The 21574-nt window shown below is 34.8% G+C and overlaps 1 protein-coding gene across 1 annotated transcript in view; it reads right to left on the bottom strand.

Moving 5' to 3' along the window:
* Positions 1-21574, bottom strand: part of LOC105302910 (vacuolar protein sorting-associated protein 13B) — a gene marked incomplete at its 5' end in the record, with an annotated part of 342584 nt that overhangs the window by 266474 nt on the left and 54536 nt on the right. The window contains 2 exons of the mRNA XM_023521022.1: positions 8130-8273; positions 10356-10482. Of these exons, the coding sequence (XP_023376790.1) occupies positions 8130-8273; positions 10356-10482 (271 nt within the window). The remainder of the gene's footprint in view (positions 1-8129; positions 8274-10355; positions 10483-21574) is intronic.

Raw genomic sequence — 21574 nt, 5'->3', positions numbered from 1 at the left:
TCCTTCTTGAATTTTTTAGAATAATTTGAGAAGGACAGCTGTTAATTCTTTGAATGTTTGATAAAAATTACTTGTAAAACCATCTGGTTCAGGACTTTTATTTATTGGGAGTTTTTTAATTTCTGATTCTATTCATTAGTAGAAATCAGTCTGTTTAGGTTTTCCATTTTTTCTTGATTCAGTCTTAGAAGATTGCATATTTCTAAGAATTTATCCTTTTCTTTCAGATTGTCCAATTTGTTAGCATATAATTGTTTGTAGTATTTTCTTACAATCCTTTGTATTTCTGTGATATCAGTGGTTACTTCTTTTTCATTTCTAATTTTGTTTATTTGGGCCCTCTGTTTTTTCTTCATGAATTTAGTTAAAGGTTTATCAATTTTGTTATCTTTTCAAAAAAAAAAAACACTCTTGGTTTCACTGATCTTTTGTACTGTTTTCTAGACTATTTTATTTCTACTCTGATCTTTATTATTGCCTTCCTTCTACTCACCTTAGGCTATATTGTTCTTTTACTAGTTCCTTTAGGTGTAAGGTTAAATTATTTATTTGAGATTTTTCTTGTTTCTTGAGGTAGATCTGTACTGCTATGAATTTCCCTCTTAGGACTGCTTTCACTGTGCCCCATAGATTTGGGGTCATTGTGTTTTCATTTTCATTTGTCTTAAGGTATCTTTTGATTTCTTTCTTGATCTCATTGTTAACCCATTTATTGTTTAATAGCATTGGTTTAGCCTCCATGTGTTTGTTTTTCAGGGTTTTTTTTTTTTTTCTTTGTAATTGATTTCTAATTTCATACTATTGTGATTGGAGAAGATGCCTGATATAATTTTGATCTTAAATGTGAGACTTGTTTTGCCTAACATGTATCTTGAAAAATGTTTCATGGGGACTTGAAAAGAATGTATATTCTGCTGTTTTGGGGTGAAATGCTCTAAAAATATCAATTTAATCCAACTGGTCTAAAGTGTCATTTAAGGCTGCTATTTCCTTGTTGATTTTCTGCCTGTAAGATCTAGCCATTTGTTATCAATGGGGTGGTAAAGTCCCCTACTATGACTGTATTACTGTTGATCTCTCCCTTTATATCCACCAATATTTGTTTTATATATTTAGGTACTCTTATGTTGCGGTAATAAATGCTTGCAAGGATTATATTCTCTTGTTGGATTGATTCCTTTATCATTATGAAATGTCCTTCTTTCTTATTATATAGCCTCTGTTTTAAAGTTTATTTTGACTGATGTAAGTATTGCTACCCCAGCTTTTTTTGCATTTCCGTTTGCATGAAATATCTTTTTTCATCCCTTTAATTTCAGTATGTGTGTCTTTCGATCTGAAGTGGGTCACTTGTAGACAGCATATATATACAGGGCTTCTTTTCTTATGCATACAGCTACCCTGTCTTTTGGCTCGAGAAATGAAAAAAATTATATTTAAAGTGATTATTAATAGGTACATAGTTATTGCCATTTTATTTTCATATTTATGTTCTTTTTTTTACTCTTCTTCTTAAAGTCCCTTTAACATTTCTTGTAATAGTGGTTTGTTGGTGATGAGTTCCTTTAGCATTTTCTTGTCTGGGAAACTTTTTATTTGTCTTTCAATTTTAAATGGTAAGTTTGTTAAGGCTACATGATCTTGGTTGTAGGTCCTTGGTTTTTAATACTAAATATTTCGTGTCAATATCTTCTGGCCTGCAAAATTTCTGTTGAGAAATCAGCTAGAAGTCTTATGGGAGCGCTCTTATAGGTAACTAATTGCTTTTTTCTTGTGCTTTTATGATTCTCTCTTTGTCTTTAACCTTTTGCATTTTAATTATGATTTGTCTTGATGTCAGACTCTCTGGGCTCATCTCGTGTGGGACTCTGTGCTTTCTGGGCTTGTATGTCTATTACTATCATCAAATTAAAGACGTTTTCCGCCATTATTTCTTCCAGTAGGTTTTCAATTCCTTGCTCTCTTTCTCCTTCTGGTACCCCTATGATATGAATGTTGATACACTCGATGTGGTCCTAGAGACCCCTTAAACTATGCTCATTTTTTTTTTTTTGATTCTTTTTTCTTGTTGCTGCTCTGATTGGGTGTTTCCTACTACCTTGTCTTGTAAATCGCTGATTAGATACTGTTTCATCTAATCTACTGTTGATTCCACCTAAGGTATTTTTCATTTCTGACTGGTTATTTTTTTTTATGGTTTCTATGTCCTTTTTTATGCTTAATATCTTTGTTGAAGTTCCCACTAAGTTTTTTTTTTGACATCTGTATAACCAGTGTTTTGCACTCCATTGATCGATTGCCTCCATTTTGTTTATTTCTTTTTCTGGAGTTTTAGCTTATTCTTTCATCTGGGACATGTTTGTTTTCTCATTTTGGCTGACTCTATGTTTGTTTCCATGTATTAGGTAGATCTGCTATATCCCCCAGTTTTGGCAGAGTGGCATTATGTAGTAGGTGTTCTGCTGGGCCCAGTAGCACAGACTTCCTGATCACCTGAGCTGGATGCTTCAGGACTGTCCCTTGTGTAGGTTGTGTTCTAAGGTCTTCCTGTTGTTAGTTGAGCCTTCATTGCTGCTGGCACGTTAGTGGGTAAGACTGATCCTCAGGCTGACTGGCTGTGAGGACTGGCCATGACTGTAACACAGGAACTTCTGTGAAGTTGCCCCAGAAGGCTCTGGTCCTGCCGAGTTGACTCTATGAGTGTGCCCCATTATGGGGCTAATCAGGTGATGCTCTGGTGTGGTCTGAAGCTGGCCAGTGAGTGTGTTGGTTCTGGTGGTCAGCCATTGCCTGTGACCTGCCCAGGGCTACCTGGTAGGAGCTACGAAGTGATCCTTGGTTGGTAACTGCCTGTGCTGGACCTGGAGGCACATGAGAGAGGCCATGCTATGAATCATATCTGGCTGGCACCAGTACCAGGCCTGGAGTAGATCAGCAAAAGGAACAGGGTGCCTTGAGGCCTGCCCCTGCCTGTTGGATACCCGGAGGGTTCAGCTGCTGAAAGAACCTTGGGCGGCACATGAGTTGGATGGAATGGGGTCTCAGGGAATCAGTAGGGTGGAGCAAGTGGAATTAACCAAGCTAATGCAGATTCAGATTGTCCATGCAGGAGGGGAAACTCAATATAGAAAAGACAGCACCCGCCCGCCAACTGCGTGGGAGGAGGGCTCAAAACAGGGACAATGGCAGCTGTCCCTCTAGTCCTCACCCTAAAGACACACAACTCAGTCTCTCCCTGTTTATCTCAGGTACCTCTTGAGCTGCTATCCCTCCACTGGAGCCCAGGGTAAGTGGCTGGGAGAGAGTAAGAGTCTAAATTATTTATTTGAGATTTTTCTTGTTTCTTGAGGTAGATCTGTACTGCTATGAATTTCCCTCTTAGGACTGCTTTCACTGTGCCCCATAGATTTGGGGTCATTGTGTTTACATTTTCATTTGTCTTAAGGTATCTTTTGATTTCTTTCTTGATCTCATTGTTAACCCATTTATTGTTTAATAGCATTGGTTTAGCCTCCATGTGTTTGTTTTTCAGGGTTTTTTTTTTTCTTTGTAATTGATTTCAAATTTCATACTATTGTGATTGGAGAAGATGCCTGATATAATTTTGATCTTAAATGTGAGACTTGTTTTGCCTAACATGTATCTTGAAAAATGTTTCATGGGGACTTGAAAAGAATGTATATTCTGCTGTTTTGGGGTGAAATGCTCTAAAAATATCAATTTAATCCAACTGGTCTAAAGTGTCATTTAAGGCTGCTATTTCCTTGTTGATTTTCTGCCTGTAAGATCTAGCCATTTGTTATCAATGGGGTGGTAAAGTCCCCTACTATGACTGTATTACTGTTGATCTCTCCCTTTATATCCACCAATATTTGTTTTATATATTTAGGTACTCTTATGTTGCGGTAATAAATGCTTGCAAGGATTATATTCTCTTGTTGGATTGATTCCTTTATCATTATGAAATGTCCTTCTTTCTTATTATATAGCCTCTGTTTTAAAGTTTATTTTGACTGATGTAAGTATTGCTACCCCAGCTTTTTTTGCATTTCCGTTTGCATGAAATATCTTTTTTCATCCCTTTAATTTCAGTATGTGTGTCTTTCGATCTGAAGTGGGTCACTTGTAGACAGCATATATATACAGGGCTTCTTTTCTTATGCATACAGCTACCCTGTCTTTTGGCTCGAGAAATGAAAAAAATTATATTTAAAGTGATTATTAATAGGTACATAGTTATTGCCATTTTATTTTCATATTTATGTTCTTTTTTTTACTCTTCTTCTTAAAGTCCCTTTAACATTTCTTGTAATAGTGGTTTGTTGGTGATGAGTTCCTTTAGCATTTTCTTGTCTGGGAAACTTTTTATTTGTCTTTCAATTTTAAATGGTAAGTTTGTTAAGGCTACATGATCTTGGTTGTAGGTCCTTGGTTTTTAATACTAAATATTTCGTGTCAATATCTTCTGGCCTGCAAAATTTCTGTTGAGAAATCAGCTAGAAGTCTTATGGGAGCGCTCTTATAGGTAACTAATTGCTTTTTTCTTGTGCTTTTATGATTCTCTCTTTGTCTTTAACCTTTTGCATTTTAATTATGATTTGTCTTGATGTCAGACTCTCTGGGCTCATCTCGTGTGGGACTCTGTGCTTTCTGGGCTTGTATGTCTATTACTATCATCAAATTAAAGACGTTTTCCGCCATTATTTCTTCCAGTAGGTTTTCAATTCCTTGCTCTCTTTCTCCTTCTGGTACCCCTATGATATGAATGTTGATACACTCGATGTGGTCCTAGAGACCCCTTAAACTATGCTCATTTTTTTTTTTTTGATTCTTTTTTCTTGTTGCTGCTCTGATTGGGTGTTTCCTACTACCTTGTCTTGTAAATCGCTGATTAGATACTGTTTCATCTAATCTACTGTTGATTCCACCTAAGGTATTTTTCATTTCTGACTGGTTATTTTTTTTTATGGTTTCTATGTCCTTTTTTATGCTTAATATCTTTGTTGAAGTTCCCACTAAGTTTTTTTTTTGACATCTGTATAACCAGTGTTTTGCACTCCATTGATCGATTGCCTCCATTTTGTTTATTTCTTTTTCTGGAGTTTTAGCTTATTCTTTCATCTGGGACATGTTTGTTTTCTCATTTTGGCTGACTCTATGTTTGTTTCCATGTATTAGGTAGATCTGCTATATCCCCCAGTTTTGGCAGAGTGGCATTATGTAGTAGGTGTTCTGCTGGGCCCAGTAGCACAGACTTCCTGATCACCTGAGCTGGATGCTTCAGGACTGTCCCTTGTGTAGGTTGTGTTCTAAGGTCTTCCTGTTGTTAGTTGAGCCTTCATTGCTGCTGGCACGTTAGTGGGTAAGACTGATCCTCAGGCTGACTGGCTGTGAGGACTGGCCATGACTGTAACACAGGAACTTCTGTGAAGTTGCCCCAGAAGGCTCTGGTCCTGCCGAGTTGACTCTATGAGTGTGCCCCATTATGGGGCTAATCAGGTGATGCTCTGGTGTGGTCTGAAGCTGGCCAGTGAGTGTGTTGGTTCTGGTGGTCAGCCATTGCCTGTGACCTGCCCAGGGCTACCTGGTAGGAGCTACGAAGTGATCCTTGGTTGGTAACTGCCTGTGCTGGACCTGGAGGCACATGAGAGAGGCCATGCTATGAATCATATCTGGCTGGCACCAGTACCAGGCCTGGAGTAGATCAGCAAAAGGAACAGGGTGCCTTGAGGCCTGCCCCTGCCTGTTGGATACCCGGAGGGTTCAGCTGCTGAAAGAACCTTGGGCGGCACATGAGTTGGATGGAATGGGGTCTCAGGGAATCAGTAGGGTGGAGCAAGTGGAATTAACCAAGCTAATGCAGATTCAGATTGTCCATGCAGGAGGGGAAACTCAATATAGAAAAGACAGCACCCGCCCGCCAACTGCGTGGGAGGAGGGCTCAAAACAGGGACAATGGCAGCTGTCCCTCTAGTCCTCACCCTAAAGACACACAACTCAGTCTCTCCCTGTTTATCTCAGGTACCTCTTGAGCTGCTATCCCTCCACTGGAGCCCAGGGTAAGTGGCTGGGAGAGAGAGAGAGTCTATGTGAGGGCCCTTTAAGAGGATGCCTGGATTTCCAGCCACCTTTCATCTTTCTTGAAAGATGGAATCCTGTTTCTTTGGCTGTTTATACAGTCAGATGTTGTGGGAGCTTCTCTTCCCAGCACTGGTGCTCTGGACTGTGGAGCATGGCATGAGGCTGAGACCCCTTGTTCTTCAGATGGGGCCTATGCAGCTGAGATATCCCTCCTGATTCTCAACTGCCACACGTGGTTGTGGGGCCAGCCCATTTTGTGTTTCCAGTCCTCCTTCCAGTTTCAATGTAGCTTCTATTTTGTATCCCCAGTTATAGGAGTTCTGTTTAGCTAGTCTTTAGATGGTTCTCCAGGTTGATTGTTGCATAATTTAATTCTAATTTTAATGTGGTCATAGTGTCTACCTACTCTGCCATCTTGACCTGAATATCAAAAGTCTTTTTACAATATCGAAATTTTCAGAGACATACCCCACTGAGGCTGGGAAAAGGGCCAAACAGTCCTTCATTAGAGTCTGTATTTTTTTAAATTGTGGTAATACACACATAAAAAATAAAATTTACAATCTTAACCAGTTTTCAGTGTAGTGTTTCTATGGCATTTTAACATATTTTCTGTACTTTTAATATTATCTCCAAGAAAGAATAAAGGGTCACAGACACATTTTCCAAAGAGCAAAAACAATACCTAGCTCATTAATGAAACTGTGAGAGAAGACTTAACATTCAGGTAAGGGTTGTTACTAATCTAACTCTAACCGTTTATTTGCTGAAATGAGATCCTACTAATAGGCATTAGGAGTAGATAGGCAAATGATTAAGAATTGATTTGCTAAGTTGTGTAAATTCCTAAAATACATCAGAAATCTAGGAGTTAGATATCACTGATGTGAGAGATTCATAAAATTGGCACAAAGAATATAGGCATGTAAAATATCATTTCCAACCTAACTTGCTTCAAGGACTTAATCAAAAATGCTATGGGAAATATTTTTCGTTTTGCTTATTTTCATGTCATAATTATATTCTTATGAATTATCCAATGTATATTGGAAAAAAGTCAGTATTTTGGAGAATATATATAGGCCTATAGTTCTTTTTTAAAAAAATACTGAGCAAACAGAAATCAGAGGTGGCAAAAGATGATGAAAAAGAGAATCTTCATATACGAAAGTGAAAAGCTTATCATTTTAAACATTTTTTAAAAAAGAAAGAAGACTGAGAGACTAATGTAATAGTATATACTCTATAGTATAACAGTTACAGTATATGATCTCTGTCAGAATGGAAAGAGTGTGGACCTGAAAGATGTAAATTCAAATGTCAGATCCATCATTTTTTAGACATGGTGTGATATGAAGCAAGACAAAAATAAAAGAATGTCTTTTTCCAAGATAAATGATAAATGGTTTCTTCACTTGAGTTTTTATAGAGGATTTACTCTAAGTACAGATATGATCATAGAAGTATGGAAACAAAAGCAAAGAAAACATATTTTGAGAGGCATCTAATAAGCAGCTTTCTTTGTTTCACGCTGACATGCTTTGTGGTTACGATGCAGGCATCCAATGTTCACCAGATCAGAATTAAAATTCTAGGCAGGCATTCAACTTTTACTATTGTGTCCATTCTTCGCTGAGCATGGGAAACGAACACTTTAGAAGTTATTTACTAAAGATATTCCCATGGTACTTATACAAAGTTCACTTCCAAAAGAGGCCCTATTCCTTCAATGTACTTAAGCAGGAGCTCCACCAGGTTTCTTGCATTGTACTTAAAAAATTACAGCAGGGTAATAAACTCATGTTTTCAACAGAGGCTTTTCTAAGGGTAAGCCATAGCAATTTTGCAAAGGTGCACGATAAACTATAGGAAAAGGACCAAACAAATTTAAAAACCAAAGAATAGAATCCAAAATGATTTATGACATTTTGAATAAAGTTAAATATAGAATAATTAGCAGAAAGCATTTAATTCAATTTAGTTTTCCTATTATGAATGTAAAGTTGGCATAAATACAGTAAGCCTAATCAAAATCAGGTAACAGTTACCTCTGTGGCCTTGCTTGATGGTTCCAGTCCAGTCATATTTGCTACTATTAACTGATGTAAGAGTTGAACTTGAGCCACACTTAGGAAGAAGTCCAAGTTTGTGGTTATATTCACTTCCAAGGAATGGCCACACACTAAAATCTCCTGAAGGGAAAAAAAGTTGAATACAGATAAAGAAACATGATAGCCATTAGATGATAATTTATCATTCTTACTTATTTGACCTTTACTATATTGATGAATTCTCCTGGGACTCAAGTTCATTTGTTAATGAGAATAGCAGAAATGGTGAGCATAGCCATTTGACACGGTATAATGAATTTAATAAATATTTATGAGGGTTTGCTATGTGCCAGGCTGTATAGTTACAGGGCAACAAACTAACAATAAGAATTTTTCACTATTTCATATATATTTGGCTTTTTCACATATCAAACTACTATCATTATTTCAATATATAATCTATGATGTAATTATTTAGCATAGTCTTGTTCATTTATTCAAACCATCAAATATTTACTGAGCATCTCCTAATTACTATGCACTATCCTAGCGTGCTAGGAATACCACGAAGAATAAGGTTGGCCTTGAAGGGCAACCTGCTCTTGGGGAGGTTACAATCTGGTTGGGTAGACAGATGTAAACAGGCAATTGTAGGCAGGCAATTACAATCTCAAGTGGTATAGTCTGAGTATTCTCCAAAGGAAACACTCCAAATGATTTATAATAAAATAGAGTGCTGAAGCCAAAAATAGCTAGACTAATTAGTTTAACTTCTTCAAACTGCTAAAATCTTGGCAGCATTAGGTATATGTCTACTACTTAACTGGTGCTGTTCTGCATAACTGAGTCACTTGAACATTCATCACTGGAAAAGCAGTCAGAGAAGGAAAACAGAAATGAAAAACAATCCAGAAGCCTCACTTAATAGGCAGAAGTCCTGCCTCTTGTCATGAATTGCATGTGGACAATGTTCAAATGCTTGGAAATGTCCAACAAACCTTCTCTTTATTAGTGTCATACAAGGGAATGGATTTAAGGAGGCTTATGACTGGTCCAAATACAAACTAGACAGTTTAGAGCAGGTTTTACCAAAGCCATAAAGAACAACATCATGTCGGAAATAATTATCCTTTTTTCGGTTAATCTTTTCCCCCAAAGTTCCCTATGTTTACTCAATACAGTTAGAATTCTTATTTTACTCTTCAAGTAATGATGAAAAGGAATACATTCATGTATTTTAAACCAATCATGTTACTAAGTAACTGTAAGATATTAGTAGACTTAATTTTTTATATACCCTTTGTGAATATATGATACCATGCCTAACCTAACTTTCCTATAGGGCTATTATAAATATCAAATAAGATAAAATATAAAAAAATATTTATTGCTTTTTAAAAATTTAGAGACGGAAACTAAAATTTCATCAGCTTGGATTACTGTATTTAATTTGTACCTAATTTTCCTGAACTTTTCATAACAACTGCCTATAACTGGGAATGATCAAAAACTTTATATAAGTTTTTTATATAATAAAGTTCTATGAAACATTTTTTGAAGTTATAATGAATCATATTATTATCACATTTCTACTCTTGGCATGGAGGCACTGAAACCATAGTGATGAGACTTGAAACCTGGATCTACCAGGAATTGGCTAATAACATGGGTCAAGTTACTTAATCTCTTTTGATCTTAGTTTCCTCATCTATAAAATATGGATACTAATAATACCTATCTTGTAAGAGTGTTGTGGAGACTAAATAAAGTGACCCACGTGTAACTCATATAAGGTAATCCATGTGAGAACTCTAATTTATTTGTCAGTATTATTGTTTCTTTCATTAGAAAGAGGTTGTAGAGGCTGCTTTCATCGAAAGAGAAACCCACACCAGATGGGTTCATATTGTATTCGGCTACTTACTACTTGTAAAAATGTGGACAAGTTATTTGGGTTAGCCTTTCTATGTATCAGTTTCCTCATCTATAAAGTGAGGATAGTAGAAGAAGCTAACAGGATTATTATGAGGATTAAATGAATTATTACATAAAAAACAATAACTAAACCGTACAAGAAAGTGCTTAATAATTATGAGTTGCAACAGTAACTTATTAACAATAAGCTAATTTGATAGTCTGTGCACTGAAACTGAAAACTCATGACATACAAAGAGGAGCTGCTCCACTATTTAGACTAAAATGAAACCTAAATTAAATTCTAACCTCAGTATGCATATTTTCTGGAGAAATTATTTTGGTGAAAATGATGGCAGGTGCACCAGTTATTCGGACAGAAAAATCTGTTAAAATGGGAGTCAAAATTGCTCTTCTTTCTTGATGCCGCCGTATGCTAAAAAAATAAAGTACAAAATTATTAGCCATTTCATTTTTTTAAGGATAATTTTCATTAAATTTGTATAAGCCTTTGTACTATAAACATGTATGACAAAATCACATTATTTTGAGAGTACTAGTTTTATATTTTATAGTCAGAGTTCTGTAATTTCAGTGCTTCAGGTTTACAAAAGATAGCAAAAAAAATCTGAGAAATTCAGATATAATTAATCAATTTCATGTAAGTTATATCCTATCCTAGCACCTTTCAAATTACTGTTTTTAATTCCTTCTGTTCTAGCAAATAGCTTAGTATTTTTTGTTACCAACAATAATCTCACTATTTTGTGATAATTTTTTAAATTTCCTATTTTTAATATTGCTGACATCCTAGTTTACAATTGCTATCTTTCCAATCTCATTAGATTGACAAGCATATCCTATTAACCCTTGACTTTTTTTTTAAGCTCTAAGCACCATCTGATTTCACAGATTATTACCCCCTTAACAGATTGTGCAATTGTTTTTGTGGGTTTAATACTGAATGCTTGTTCACAACAACCCTGTATGTTAAGTAAAGATGATTACTAGACCTAAATTACTAATAAGGAAAGGAGTTTTAGGGACTAGACTAAGGCCATCCAGTGAGAACAAAGATTCCACAATTGGGCCTGGAGGACAAGTTGATACCATAGCAGTATTTGACCTCTACTTTAATTCTCCTTTTACATTTTCACTTTTGATCAGTTATTTAGCATGATATTTCTACTCTACACTCAAAATTGCTAATAATTTCAAAGGCAGTGTTGCATACATGGTAGAAGATGAAACTGGAAAATATTGAGAAACCAAAGCTTGTGCTATAGAGATCTCAGGTCGACTATTCATGCTCTTAGTTTCCATTTTATGAAATACTACTATTTTATGTTTTACTAACAAGCTGTTCCTCAAAATTTCCTTGGAGTTTTTATTAGATTAATATTTAATATTAATAATATTCCTCATAAATATGTCCTATTATTCCTTTATAATATAAAATGATCAAATTGAAATCAGAGACTGGCCTAACTTATCTCATGAGAAAGCTCAGATAAAGCACAAGTCTTTCTACATGCTTTTCCAGCAAAGTTGTTTAGAGAGTACTAGCATCTTCTGTTGAACTTTGCAATGGGCAGAGCTTTATATGATGTCTGCCAAAAAAGTAAACTGGATCATTTGGTTCTGTGACACATAAGTTTTAGATTTCAAAAAAGTCAATTTTAAAGAATTAGGAGATCTGGTAAATAGAGAGTAACAGAAAGAAGTATTAAAATCTGTGACTAAAGAGAAAGCACTGAAATCCTGAGAGACACTATAATTATTGCCTAATAGCTCAAATTCCATAAAATGACCAATGTGAGAAACATGTTAACATGTGATGTGCTCTCATAGGGGTGTGCTAAAATACACCTTTTATTAAAAATACCTTAAAATAGGAAATATGGCAGGGAACCAAAAAAGAGCAAACATTAACTAAAGCAGTGATAAAAAAAAAAAATACTTATCCATATTTTAACTTTTTTCCCATTACGTGATGAATTAAATCACTTATATAACATATGAAAGACCTATGACCTTAGAAGTAAAGAGAAAAATTTAAAAAGTCAACAGTCTTATAAAACTATAACTTTTCTGGTATACGGTGCTAACTTTTCTTTTGCATTTTTCTCTGGTATTTGAGGTAATGATATACATTTTAAAGATCATTATTTTTTTTAGATTCAAATATTTTCAAAGATGAATTCTAAAGAAAAAAGTAACAATGAAAAGATAACTACAACAAGAATTAAATTCTGCCCACATTTTACTAGATACTAGTAGGGTTTAAAATAACAAAAGTGAGAAGCAAAACTCAAAGTATTAACTGACATTGTTAAGGACTTCAGGGTCTTAGCCACTCTCTATAAACCAAGGGGATAGATTTTTAATAGCCATATTGAGACCACTGGCTAATTCTTACATCCCTGATAGGTAAGGATTTTAAAATTAGCTACCTATCTGTTTCTGGGGCCCTTAAGGGGCCAGAAAAATATGTGCCCATTAGAAACAGAGAAGAACAAGGAAGTTTGCCTCTTTTGGCAAGAGAATCTGTGGAAAAAACAAAGATCTCCCTGGAAAATAAAAAATAATGGGAAATCCTTCATGTATGTTTTGTAGGTATTTTATATTACCTGTGTTGGTCCAAAAATACCTGTTCTGAGTCATTTATATAAATGTGGCATCAGACCTTTGATAACCCTGGGGCATCTGTCAGAAAGAGATGCAAAACCTCTCTAAAAAACATTCCCTCAAACTGACAAAAGAGATTCTCAGGGACAAAGACCACCAAAGATAAGCTCCTAATCACAGAGTATTTTATATACCCCACAAACTCTATTCTTTACCAGCAAGAGGAGAATTCAACCCCATTATCAAATTCATTACTGAGAATTTTTAATAATGAAATTACCACAAATAGACAATAAAATAAATTTGTTTAAAACTATTAAATACATATGAGATGGAATAAAAATATGAAGAAAACAACAAAGTGCTATCAAAAAGGCAAACAGAAAAATAACTAAATAGAACTTTCGGAAATGAAAAATAGGTACTAAAATTAAATATATAATTGATGGATACATAGCACTTTTAATTTGCTTAAGAAAAATGAGTAAACTAGAATTTAGATTTGAGAAAATTCTAGGAATGTACTAAAGTAAATTTTAAATGGAAAGTTTAAAATAAAAGTTAAGAGACATGGAAGGCAAGTCTGACACATTTAGTTGGCATTCCAAAATGAGAACATAGAAAGAAAGGAAAAGGGTGAATATTAAAGAATAATGGTTGAGAATTCTCCAAAATGAATGAAATATAGGAATACACAGATTCAGGAAGCACAGAGAGTCCTGGTTCAGATAAATACAATAAAACCTAAAATTAGACACATCTTGCTGAAATAGCTAATCACCTATGATAAATAAAATATATTAAAATCACCTAGAGAAAACAGATTATCTATAGCATGCTAAGGCATATGGGGTTAGAAGAGCTGTAGAAGAAATATTTCTCTGATATACTCTAATTTAACGATGATTTAATATACCTCTACATTTAATATGTTTCCACAGAAACAAAGAAATGGTATAGTAATTTGCACCTATCACCTTATAAGCCCATGGAAACTTATAAAACCCTCTTAGAAGATAAAAAAAATATTGACAATCAAAAGGTGCTAATCAAATAGCCGGGAAGTAAGCATATGTGTTAACAAAAGCTATCCTGTTAAGCTCTGGGAAGAGTAGATTGTAAGTAAGGAAAAACATAGTTCTCTGAAATTGTTACTAAGCCAGAAGGCATAATTACGTGCCACACACATTCATGAAAATACACGTTTAGAAAGGCTGTGCTCATTTTTCTTGGGCTCGGCATGTTTATACTAAGGTTCTTCTGCTACCTGCCATACATTTGGGTGTGACTTTGTGGGAAGCAGTAAAGCAGTTTAAGAACCATACTTCAAAAGTTACATAATATAAAAGACTAGGGAAAATGGTACCAAGGTTTCTAAAATATTTCCCCCGAAAGACAGAATAAAAAAATGCTAGATGGTGTGTGTGCACACAGAACTTATGCAAAACAAAGACTTTCTTGGTAGGGTATTACAGGTGAACTTCAGAAAGAAGATACTTGAGAAAAACTTGAGACTTTTTGAGGAAGTCAACTGCTATACTGAATATTCCCAAATATGAAAAATAGTAATATGCACAAAATTTATTATAAAAAATGTTATGTGGAAAACTGTTGTAATTTGCTATTTGTAGAGATTCTTATTTTGTCATTAAGATAAATAATTTGTATTCTATAGTAACTTTAAAAACCAAATATTTAGAGTTTATACCCATTTTGTTTTTCCCCCCAAGAAGAACCCTATTCAGTGACTTTCTACTGCAATTAAAATAAAATCCAAATTCCTTCTGGCCTACAAGACTATTCATAATTTAGTCCTTCTATACCTAAAACTACATCTATTATCTCTCTCCTCCTAGCCAGGCATGATCCTTAAACATCCTAAACTTATTCCTACTCAAGGATCTTTGCTCTGCTCCAGATTCTCTAGGCAGAAACATTCCAAGGGTATTTACATGTATAGCTCATTATTGTCACTCAGGTATTATAAGAGGGCTTCTTTGAGCCCTAATCTAAGGAAATCTCCCAGTTACCCTTAAAACATCATACTGTCATTATTTTTATAGCATTTCTCACTCTCTGAAAGTTTGAGAACATGAACTGAAAGTCCATTATTATGCCAGGCCCTCTGGTGGGTGCTAGGAATAGTGACAAAGATGGAGCCAGGGAGCTTAGTTTAGCAGAAAAAACAAACAACATAATCGTAAGGGAGGACAAGTATAACGATAAGAAAAGTACAGAGGGGTGTGAGAACATTCAGTAGAGGACCTCATCTTTCATCTCAAGGTTCTAAAACTTATTCAAGCAATTAATTTGTAAAGACATATAAAGCATCTGTAAACAACGCTACAGAAACTATATCCTGAAATGAGGATGCTTTTTAAGGTACATTTAAACAAAATGCTAGCACAAATTTAGTTTGGCAAAATTAAATAATGTTAAAATAATCTCGTTCTTGAAAAAAAAAATTCTCCTCCCCTAAACAAAATAACAGAGCAAAACTATGATTAAAATATATTTGTTATGGAGATCACAAGTGCTACATTTATTACAGCCTCTAAAGAAAGTCTTTTGAGCATGTCTATATTGAAATATCCACTTAATTCAGTTTTGCTGAGATGTTCAAATAATAGCTCTGGTTATAGTTTGCAGTTATTTAGATCTACGGTCTGGGCTGCTGCATCTAATTCTACTTGATAGCTCTTTTTCCAAGGAAAAACTTCAAAATAATCTTAATGGAGGAGGGAGAAAACAAGGAATTGCTGAAAGTTTCTCAGAAAAAAAAAAAGACATTAGAAATTGTGTGTTGATGATGTAAACAGGAATCCACCAAGGGACACATGATCAGTCAGGAGACTTATTTCATTTCACTTTTTAAAGCTTTATAACACATACTGATGTACCAGGTAGAGTATTCACAAAAATACAGGATAATGTATAAAAGTTATGTGTGATTGATATATACATACATATAAGTATATACAAATCTTGATATAATCTTGTTTGGTTCCTTCTCTTAAAAACAAAATGTTGAAGGAGGTTTGGTTCCTTCTCTTAAAAACAAAATGTTTAGGGCTTTGGTCAGCATGGTTGAATCAATCAGGGCATTAACATATCTATATCTATAGCTAATCTATATCTATATAAAACAATTATGATGCTATAATCTGTAAAAGGACTATGAAGTAACTTAAGGTACAGGAGGTTTCAAAATTTTATGATATACTGTCATGATGATTATATTTAATTTAAATATTTTCTGATTTTTTGAGTACCTACTCTCCGTCAGTAATTATGCTAAGATACAAAGAAGAGTAAGATTAGGCAAGACAGATCTTTGTCTTTTTATCTCTATGCCACCTTTTCAGGTTGCAAGGTCACCTCAGACTGTATATAAAGAAGAAAATACAGGCTGCTCTGAAAGAAAAACCACTGTTCCTTCCTGTTGCCTTGGGATACCCCTTACTTTTACCCAGTTCCCAGGTACTTTAAACAGGAGGAGAAATCTCATTCTCTCATGTAAAGCCATGACAAAGTTTAAGAGAATTATTATAAAATCATATAATTCAAGTAGCCATCTGTCGCCATGCAAAGTTATCACACTATTATAGACTTAGTATGGTGAGCGCATTATATACATTTATATATAAATGTCGAATCACTGTGTCATACACCTGAAAATAATATTGTATACCAATTATATGTTAATAAAAAATAAAAATAGCACCTTGGAAACCAATCAATAAATAAAAATTAAAAATGAAATTAGTGGCCAGGACATGGAAGCAACTGAAGTGTCCTACGATAGATGACTGGCTAAAGAAGCTGTGGTACTGTATACAATGGAATATTACTCAGCCATTAAGAAGAAATGAAATACTGCCATTTGCAACAACACGGATGGACCTTGAAATAATCATACTAAGCAAAATAAGCCAGACAGAAAAGGTTGAAAATCACATGATATCACTTATATGTGAGATATAAACTTAAAAGCAACAAATGAACAGGACAAACAAACAAAGACTCATGGATATGGACAATGGACTAGTGGTTACCAGAGGGGAGAGGGGTAGGGGTGAGAGGGAAAAATAAATAAAATGTTAAATAAATTTAAAAAATTAAAATGAAATTTAAAAAATCATACATTCAAGTAGGTTTAGGTCGCTCCAGGCATTAATCTGTGAGCTATGGGAATTAGACAAACTTCTATATTTCTGCTTAGGCATTAGCTTGATATCCTCGCAAATTAATAAGACAAAAGTGATGGTTTTCAGATTGAAGAGTCAGAGCAAAGAAAATGCTTTCATTTTACATTACTGTAAATGATTTCAGGTGCAATTCTGGAAAGAGCTCATGTTTGATTAATCACAAATCAAAATATGCAAGGACTCTTGTGAACATTTGGGTAATACTTTGCTTAAAAAATAAAAACAAAAGAGATCAAAAGACAGATGGAATAATCAGTTTCTTAGAATTAAGGCCAATAACTCATGCTTCAGGGACTTTAATATCAACACAAAGTCAATGTTACCAATCCCAAGAAGCAAAGGACTGACTGAATTTAGAAATGTGTCAAATTCAAATTCAGCTTGCTAAGCAAACATAGTACCAATGATTTTAGAAAAACACACACACATGGGAGGAAAAAAAGGCCTCTAGGGTAGTATGTGTAATTTGGTACATGTGTATCAAAATATTTAAACAAATGAATATGCTGTAACTATTTCTCTGACAATGAAGTTTGAAAGATAAATTATCCAAGGAAATCAAACAAAGGTAGTGGTAATACTAAATAAAAGTACTGTGATAAAAACAAAGTGATTTATTTTTCAAGTATAGTTTTTAAATCTATTCAAATTATATCTTTAAATATTATAAACAAGAAAATTACATTAATATTTACTTGGAGAATTAAGGCTTACTGGCATTTTCAGGAAATTACAAAATAAACTTTCCGCCCTCACCCTATACACCCAAAGCACTAATCACCATGTAAAACAATAATGATTTGAATGTGTAACCTGCACATGGCAGACATCAGTACAGGTTTAGTTCTCAGCACTTCATTTCCTCAGATTATAAAATAAGCCCAGATGTAGTAAAAATGGTTGCTAAGAGGAAAAGAAAAAAAGTGATTAACTAACAATGAACTTTACCATAGTGTAAGGGGTCAGAGCACTGAGTAGAAGAAAAGTAGCTAAGAGGAAGCAAACAAGGTTCTGCACTTAGTTCTAAGTGCCACTGGACAAGCCAAGAAACCTCCTCATTTAGTTTCTTTAGTGGTTTTTGTTCTGTAACAACTTGCTAATAAGAATGGTTTCAGAGCTTAGAGAGAAATTTGTGTGAGATTTGGAAGGTGTAAAGGAAATAGTAGCCAATATACTCTGAAAATCATGCTGTTTTAAATGCAGTGGAATTCCGATGCAGAGGTGCTGACAAATTCCAGCTTGTCCTCACTCTTCCAGGCTTTGTGATGAGCTATTTTCCTGACCATTGACCCTGCTGACCAACAGCAACTGTAGGCTCACCCCCAGACACAGAGGCAACAGCCTCCCATGGGCTTCTCTACCAGTATCCTGAGGTCCCTCTAACCGCTAGACATCCCTGGCTGCCCAGATTCCCTGGGGAGCTACAAATTTTTTTTTACCCAGGTCACGTGATCAAGAGGGTTGGGTAGTGACATTTCTCTAATCCATTATCTCCCTCTTTGAAGTCCTTACCTTCCACCTTCTTCCACAACTGCATAAGGTCTTGCTCCTAAAAGAAATCTTTATGCTGTAATACTTATAGTGGTTCTGCTGGCTTGATTGAACCCTGATGTATTTCCTCAGCTGAAAAATCAAGATTTTTGGAAGGAGTTCTACATGTTTTAGAACTTGATGATTCTTTATGCTTAACTTCCCTGCTCCCTGCTCCCCAGCATACACATATAAACATATTATGATTAAAGACAAAATCAGAGCAATGTACTCAGGAGAAATGAATGGAAACTGTTATAAAGGTCGACATTTAATGCTGGTCAGGGGAGGGAACATATTATTTTTCACTAGGTATCTTTTTTAATTTTTGAATTTTAACTGCAATACCTACTGAAAAACAAAAATATAATATATTAAGGTTCTGTTTATATTTCTGCCAAGATTAATCAGAACTAAGCTGTATCAGATATAAAATTTGTCTCATCTGAAGACACATTCATCAAAACTACTTCATCAGAACCATTCAGTCACTTGATTTGTTAACTCTACTTAATCATTTAATATTTCATTAATACACTCAACTCTTTATTAAGCATCTTATGTGCCAAGGATGATATGATGTGCTCGGTATTCAGCAGTAAGTAAAACATATCACATTTTCATACACCTAGCCTTTTGTTCTACTATTTTCTAAGTTCAAAATGCTCCCTCCCCACTCCTGCTGAGTACATTGCTCTGATTTTGTATGCTGTGGAAACAAATACAGAAGCTGTGTACTCTCTGAAACCTTCCCTGACGACTCACTGTAGACGTAATAATTCATTTCTTTCTTTAAATTCTCTATTTTTCCCTATGTTGATTTTAGATTAGTTTCATCTGTATGTCACATCTATGAGTCTGAGATGTCCTATGTGCATGGAATGTGTCTACCCTGATGTGGATGGGGCTCTTCTGTATCCTAAGTATACCATAATTCTGACTCTCATAGCACTTTCCACACTGCACTCTAAAAGTTAATTAACTAGTTTGTCTTTTTAATTGAATGCTGAGCTCTGTAAGAGATAGGCACATACCAGAAATTATTTCATTTTGTTTCTCTAGTGTAAAAGACATTCCATGGCATATATTGGACATCAAAATGTCTGTTAATTTTTGACAATTGTGCCAAGAACTTTCAATGGGGAAAGAACAGTCTCTTCAACAAATGGTACTGGGACAAATAGATATACACATACAAAAGAATGAAGTTGGGTTGGGCTTTTACGTCATATCAGATAAAACAATAACAACAATAAAAAACCAATCTCAAATAGATCAACAACATAACTATAAGAGCTAACCTGATAAAACCCTTAGAATAAAACCTAGGAACAAACCAACAGACTCGTAGATATGACACCAAAAGCATGGACAACAATAGAAAAAAAACTACTCAACATCATTAATAGTTATGGAAATGCAAATCAAAACCATACCCAGTATGGCTATAGGAAAAAAAAGAAAAAATAGGTGTGTTGGTGAGAATATAGAGAAATTGGAACCTTTGAACATTGCTGGTGAGAATGCAATGTGGTTCAGCCACTGTGGAAAACAGTTTGGTAACTCCTCAAAAAGTTAAACATAAAATTACTACATGACTATGCAATTCTACTCCTAGGTATATACCCCAAATATCTGAAAACAGATAATCAAATAAGTACTTGTACACAAATGTCCATAGCAACATTATTCACAATAGCTAAAAGATGACAATAGCTCCAATGTTCAATGGATGAATGGATTAACAAACTATGGTATTTACATACAGTGGAATATTATCTAGCAATAAAAAAGAATGACATGTTGACACATGCTACAACGTGGATAAACCTCCCAAACACTATGTTGAGTGAATAAGTCAGACACAAAAGGACATATACTGAGTCCCTTTATACAAAATATCCAGAATAGATAAATCACTGGAGACAGAAAGCAGATTGGTGGTTGCCAGGGGCCATTAGAAATGCAGAGAAACTGCTTAAAGGGTAAGGGATTTTAGTTTGGGGTGAAGAAAATGTTTTGGAACTAGATAGAAGTGGTGATTACACAATATTGTAAATGTACAAAATGACACTGAATCGTTCACTTTAAATGGCTGATTTTCATTATATGAATTGCAACTCAGTTATTAAAACACACACACAAACTGTTTATAAATGAATTAAAGAATAAATAGAAGAGATAGAGATGAGTTAATAAGGCTAGATGGTCATAAAGTTTCCTGGGAAAATAAGGCTCATCTTCTGTGTTGATGATAAAATTTGTAAGTTTTGTAAGCTGGTACTATCTAAATCTGAAAAATGAGTAAAGTGGAGGAATGAGAGGACTTGATCCTGGCTGATATGAGATGTTTAGTGATCAGGATCAGTGTACTGATGTTTGGTGTACACTTAGATCCTCTAGTCAGAACCAAAATACTCATTACCCCCAGCTTTGGGAACCGCCACCTGCTCATGGCTCAATAATTGCATCTGTCTCCTGAGGTGTACCTTGGCCTGCAGTGGGAGATTTTCCATCCAAATTTATACCCCATCTCAGGGGCACATTCAGTCATTTTACTTGTCAATGAAGGGCTATCATTATATCTTTTATATCATGAAAGTACTTAGTGCTAGGGATAAATCAAAAGACGGATGGTGATGATCTCTGTCCTGGGGACCTAGACAAACTATATAGATAATTAGAATTAAATATGCTAAGTGATATGATAAGAGCACACAGAAAGGCAACCTAATCTTTTCTCCTGGGGACTTAGGGAAGACTTCCTGGAAAACGTGTAGTCTACTCTGAGACTTGAGGAGGCAAGAAAAGGGTGGGTTAAGAGAGTTCCAGGCAAAGAGAAGATGGTATACAAAAGCTTAGTAGCAAGTGGCAATCATATTTTCAAGAAGATAAAATAAGCTCATTATGAATACAGCACAATGAAGTTAGAAAAGATTGTGGGTACCTGAAAAAGAAGAACCATATGAGGCGTATAGACTACCAGTTAGTATTTGGTTTTAGGCAAATAATTTATCTTGTCTAGAACTTAGTTACTTCACGTATAATTAGGAAAAACAGCTCTTACCCCTATCAGTACTGTGAAATTAGGTAAAGTGATAAGCATTACATAATCTATTATTAATGTTATCACTGTTATTAATGCCAAGACATGGATAAATA

The sequence above is a fragment of the Pteropus vampyrus genome, unplaced genomic scaffold, assembly GCF_000151845.1.
Source record: "Pteropus vampyrus isolate Shadow unplaced genomic scaffold, Pvam_2.0 Scaffold287, whole genome shotgun sequence".
Taxonomy (NCBI): Eukaryota; Metazoa; Chordata; class Mammalia; order Chiroptera; family Pteropodidae; genus Pteropus; species Pteropus vampyrus.
This window is presented reverse-complemented; position numbering and strand designations above follow the sequence as displayed.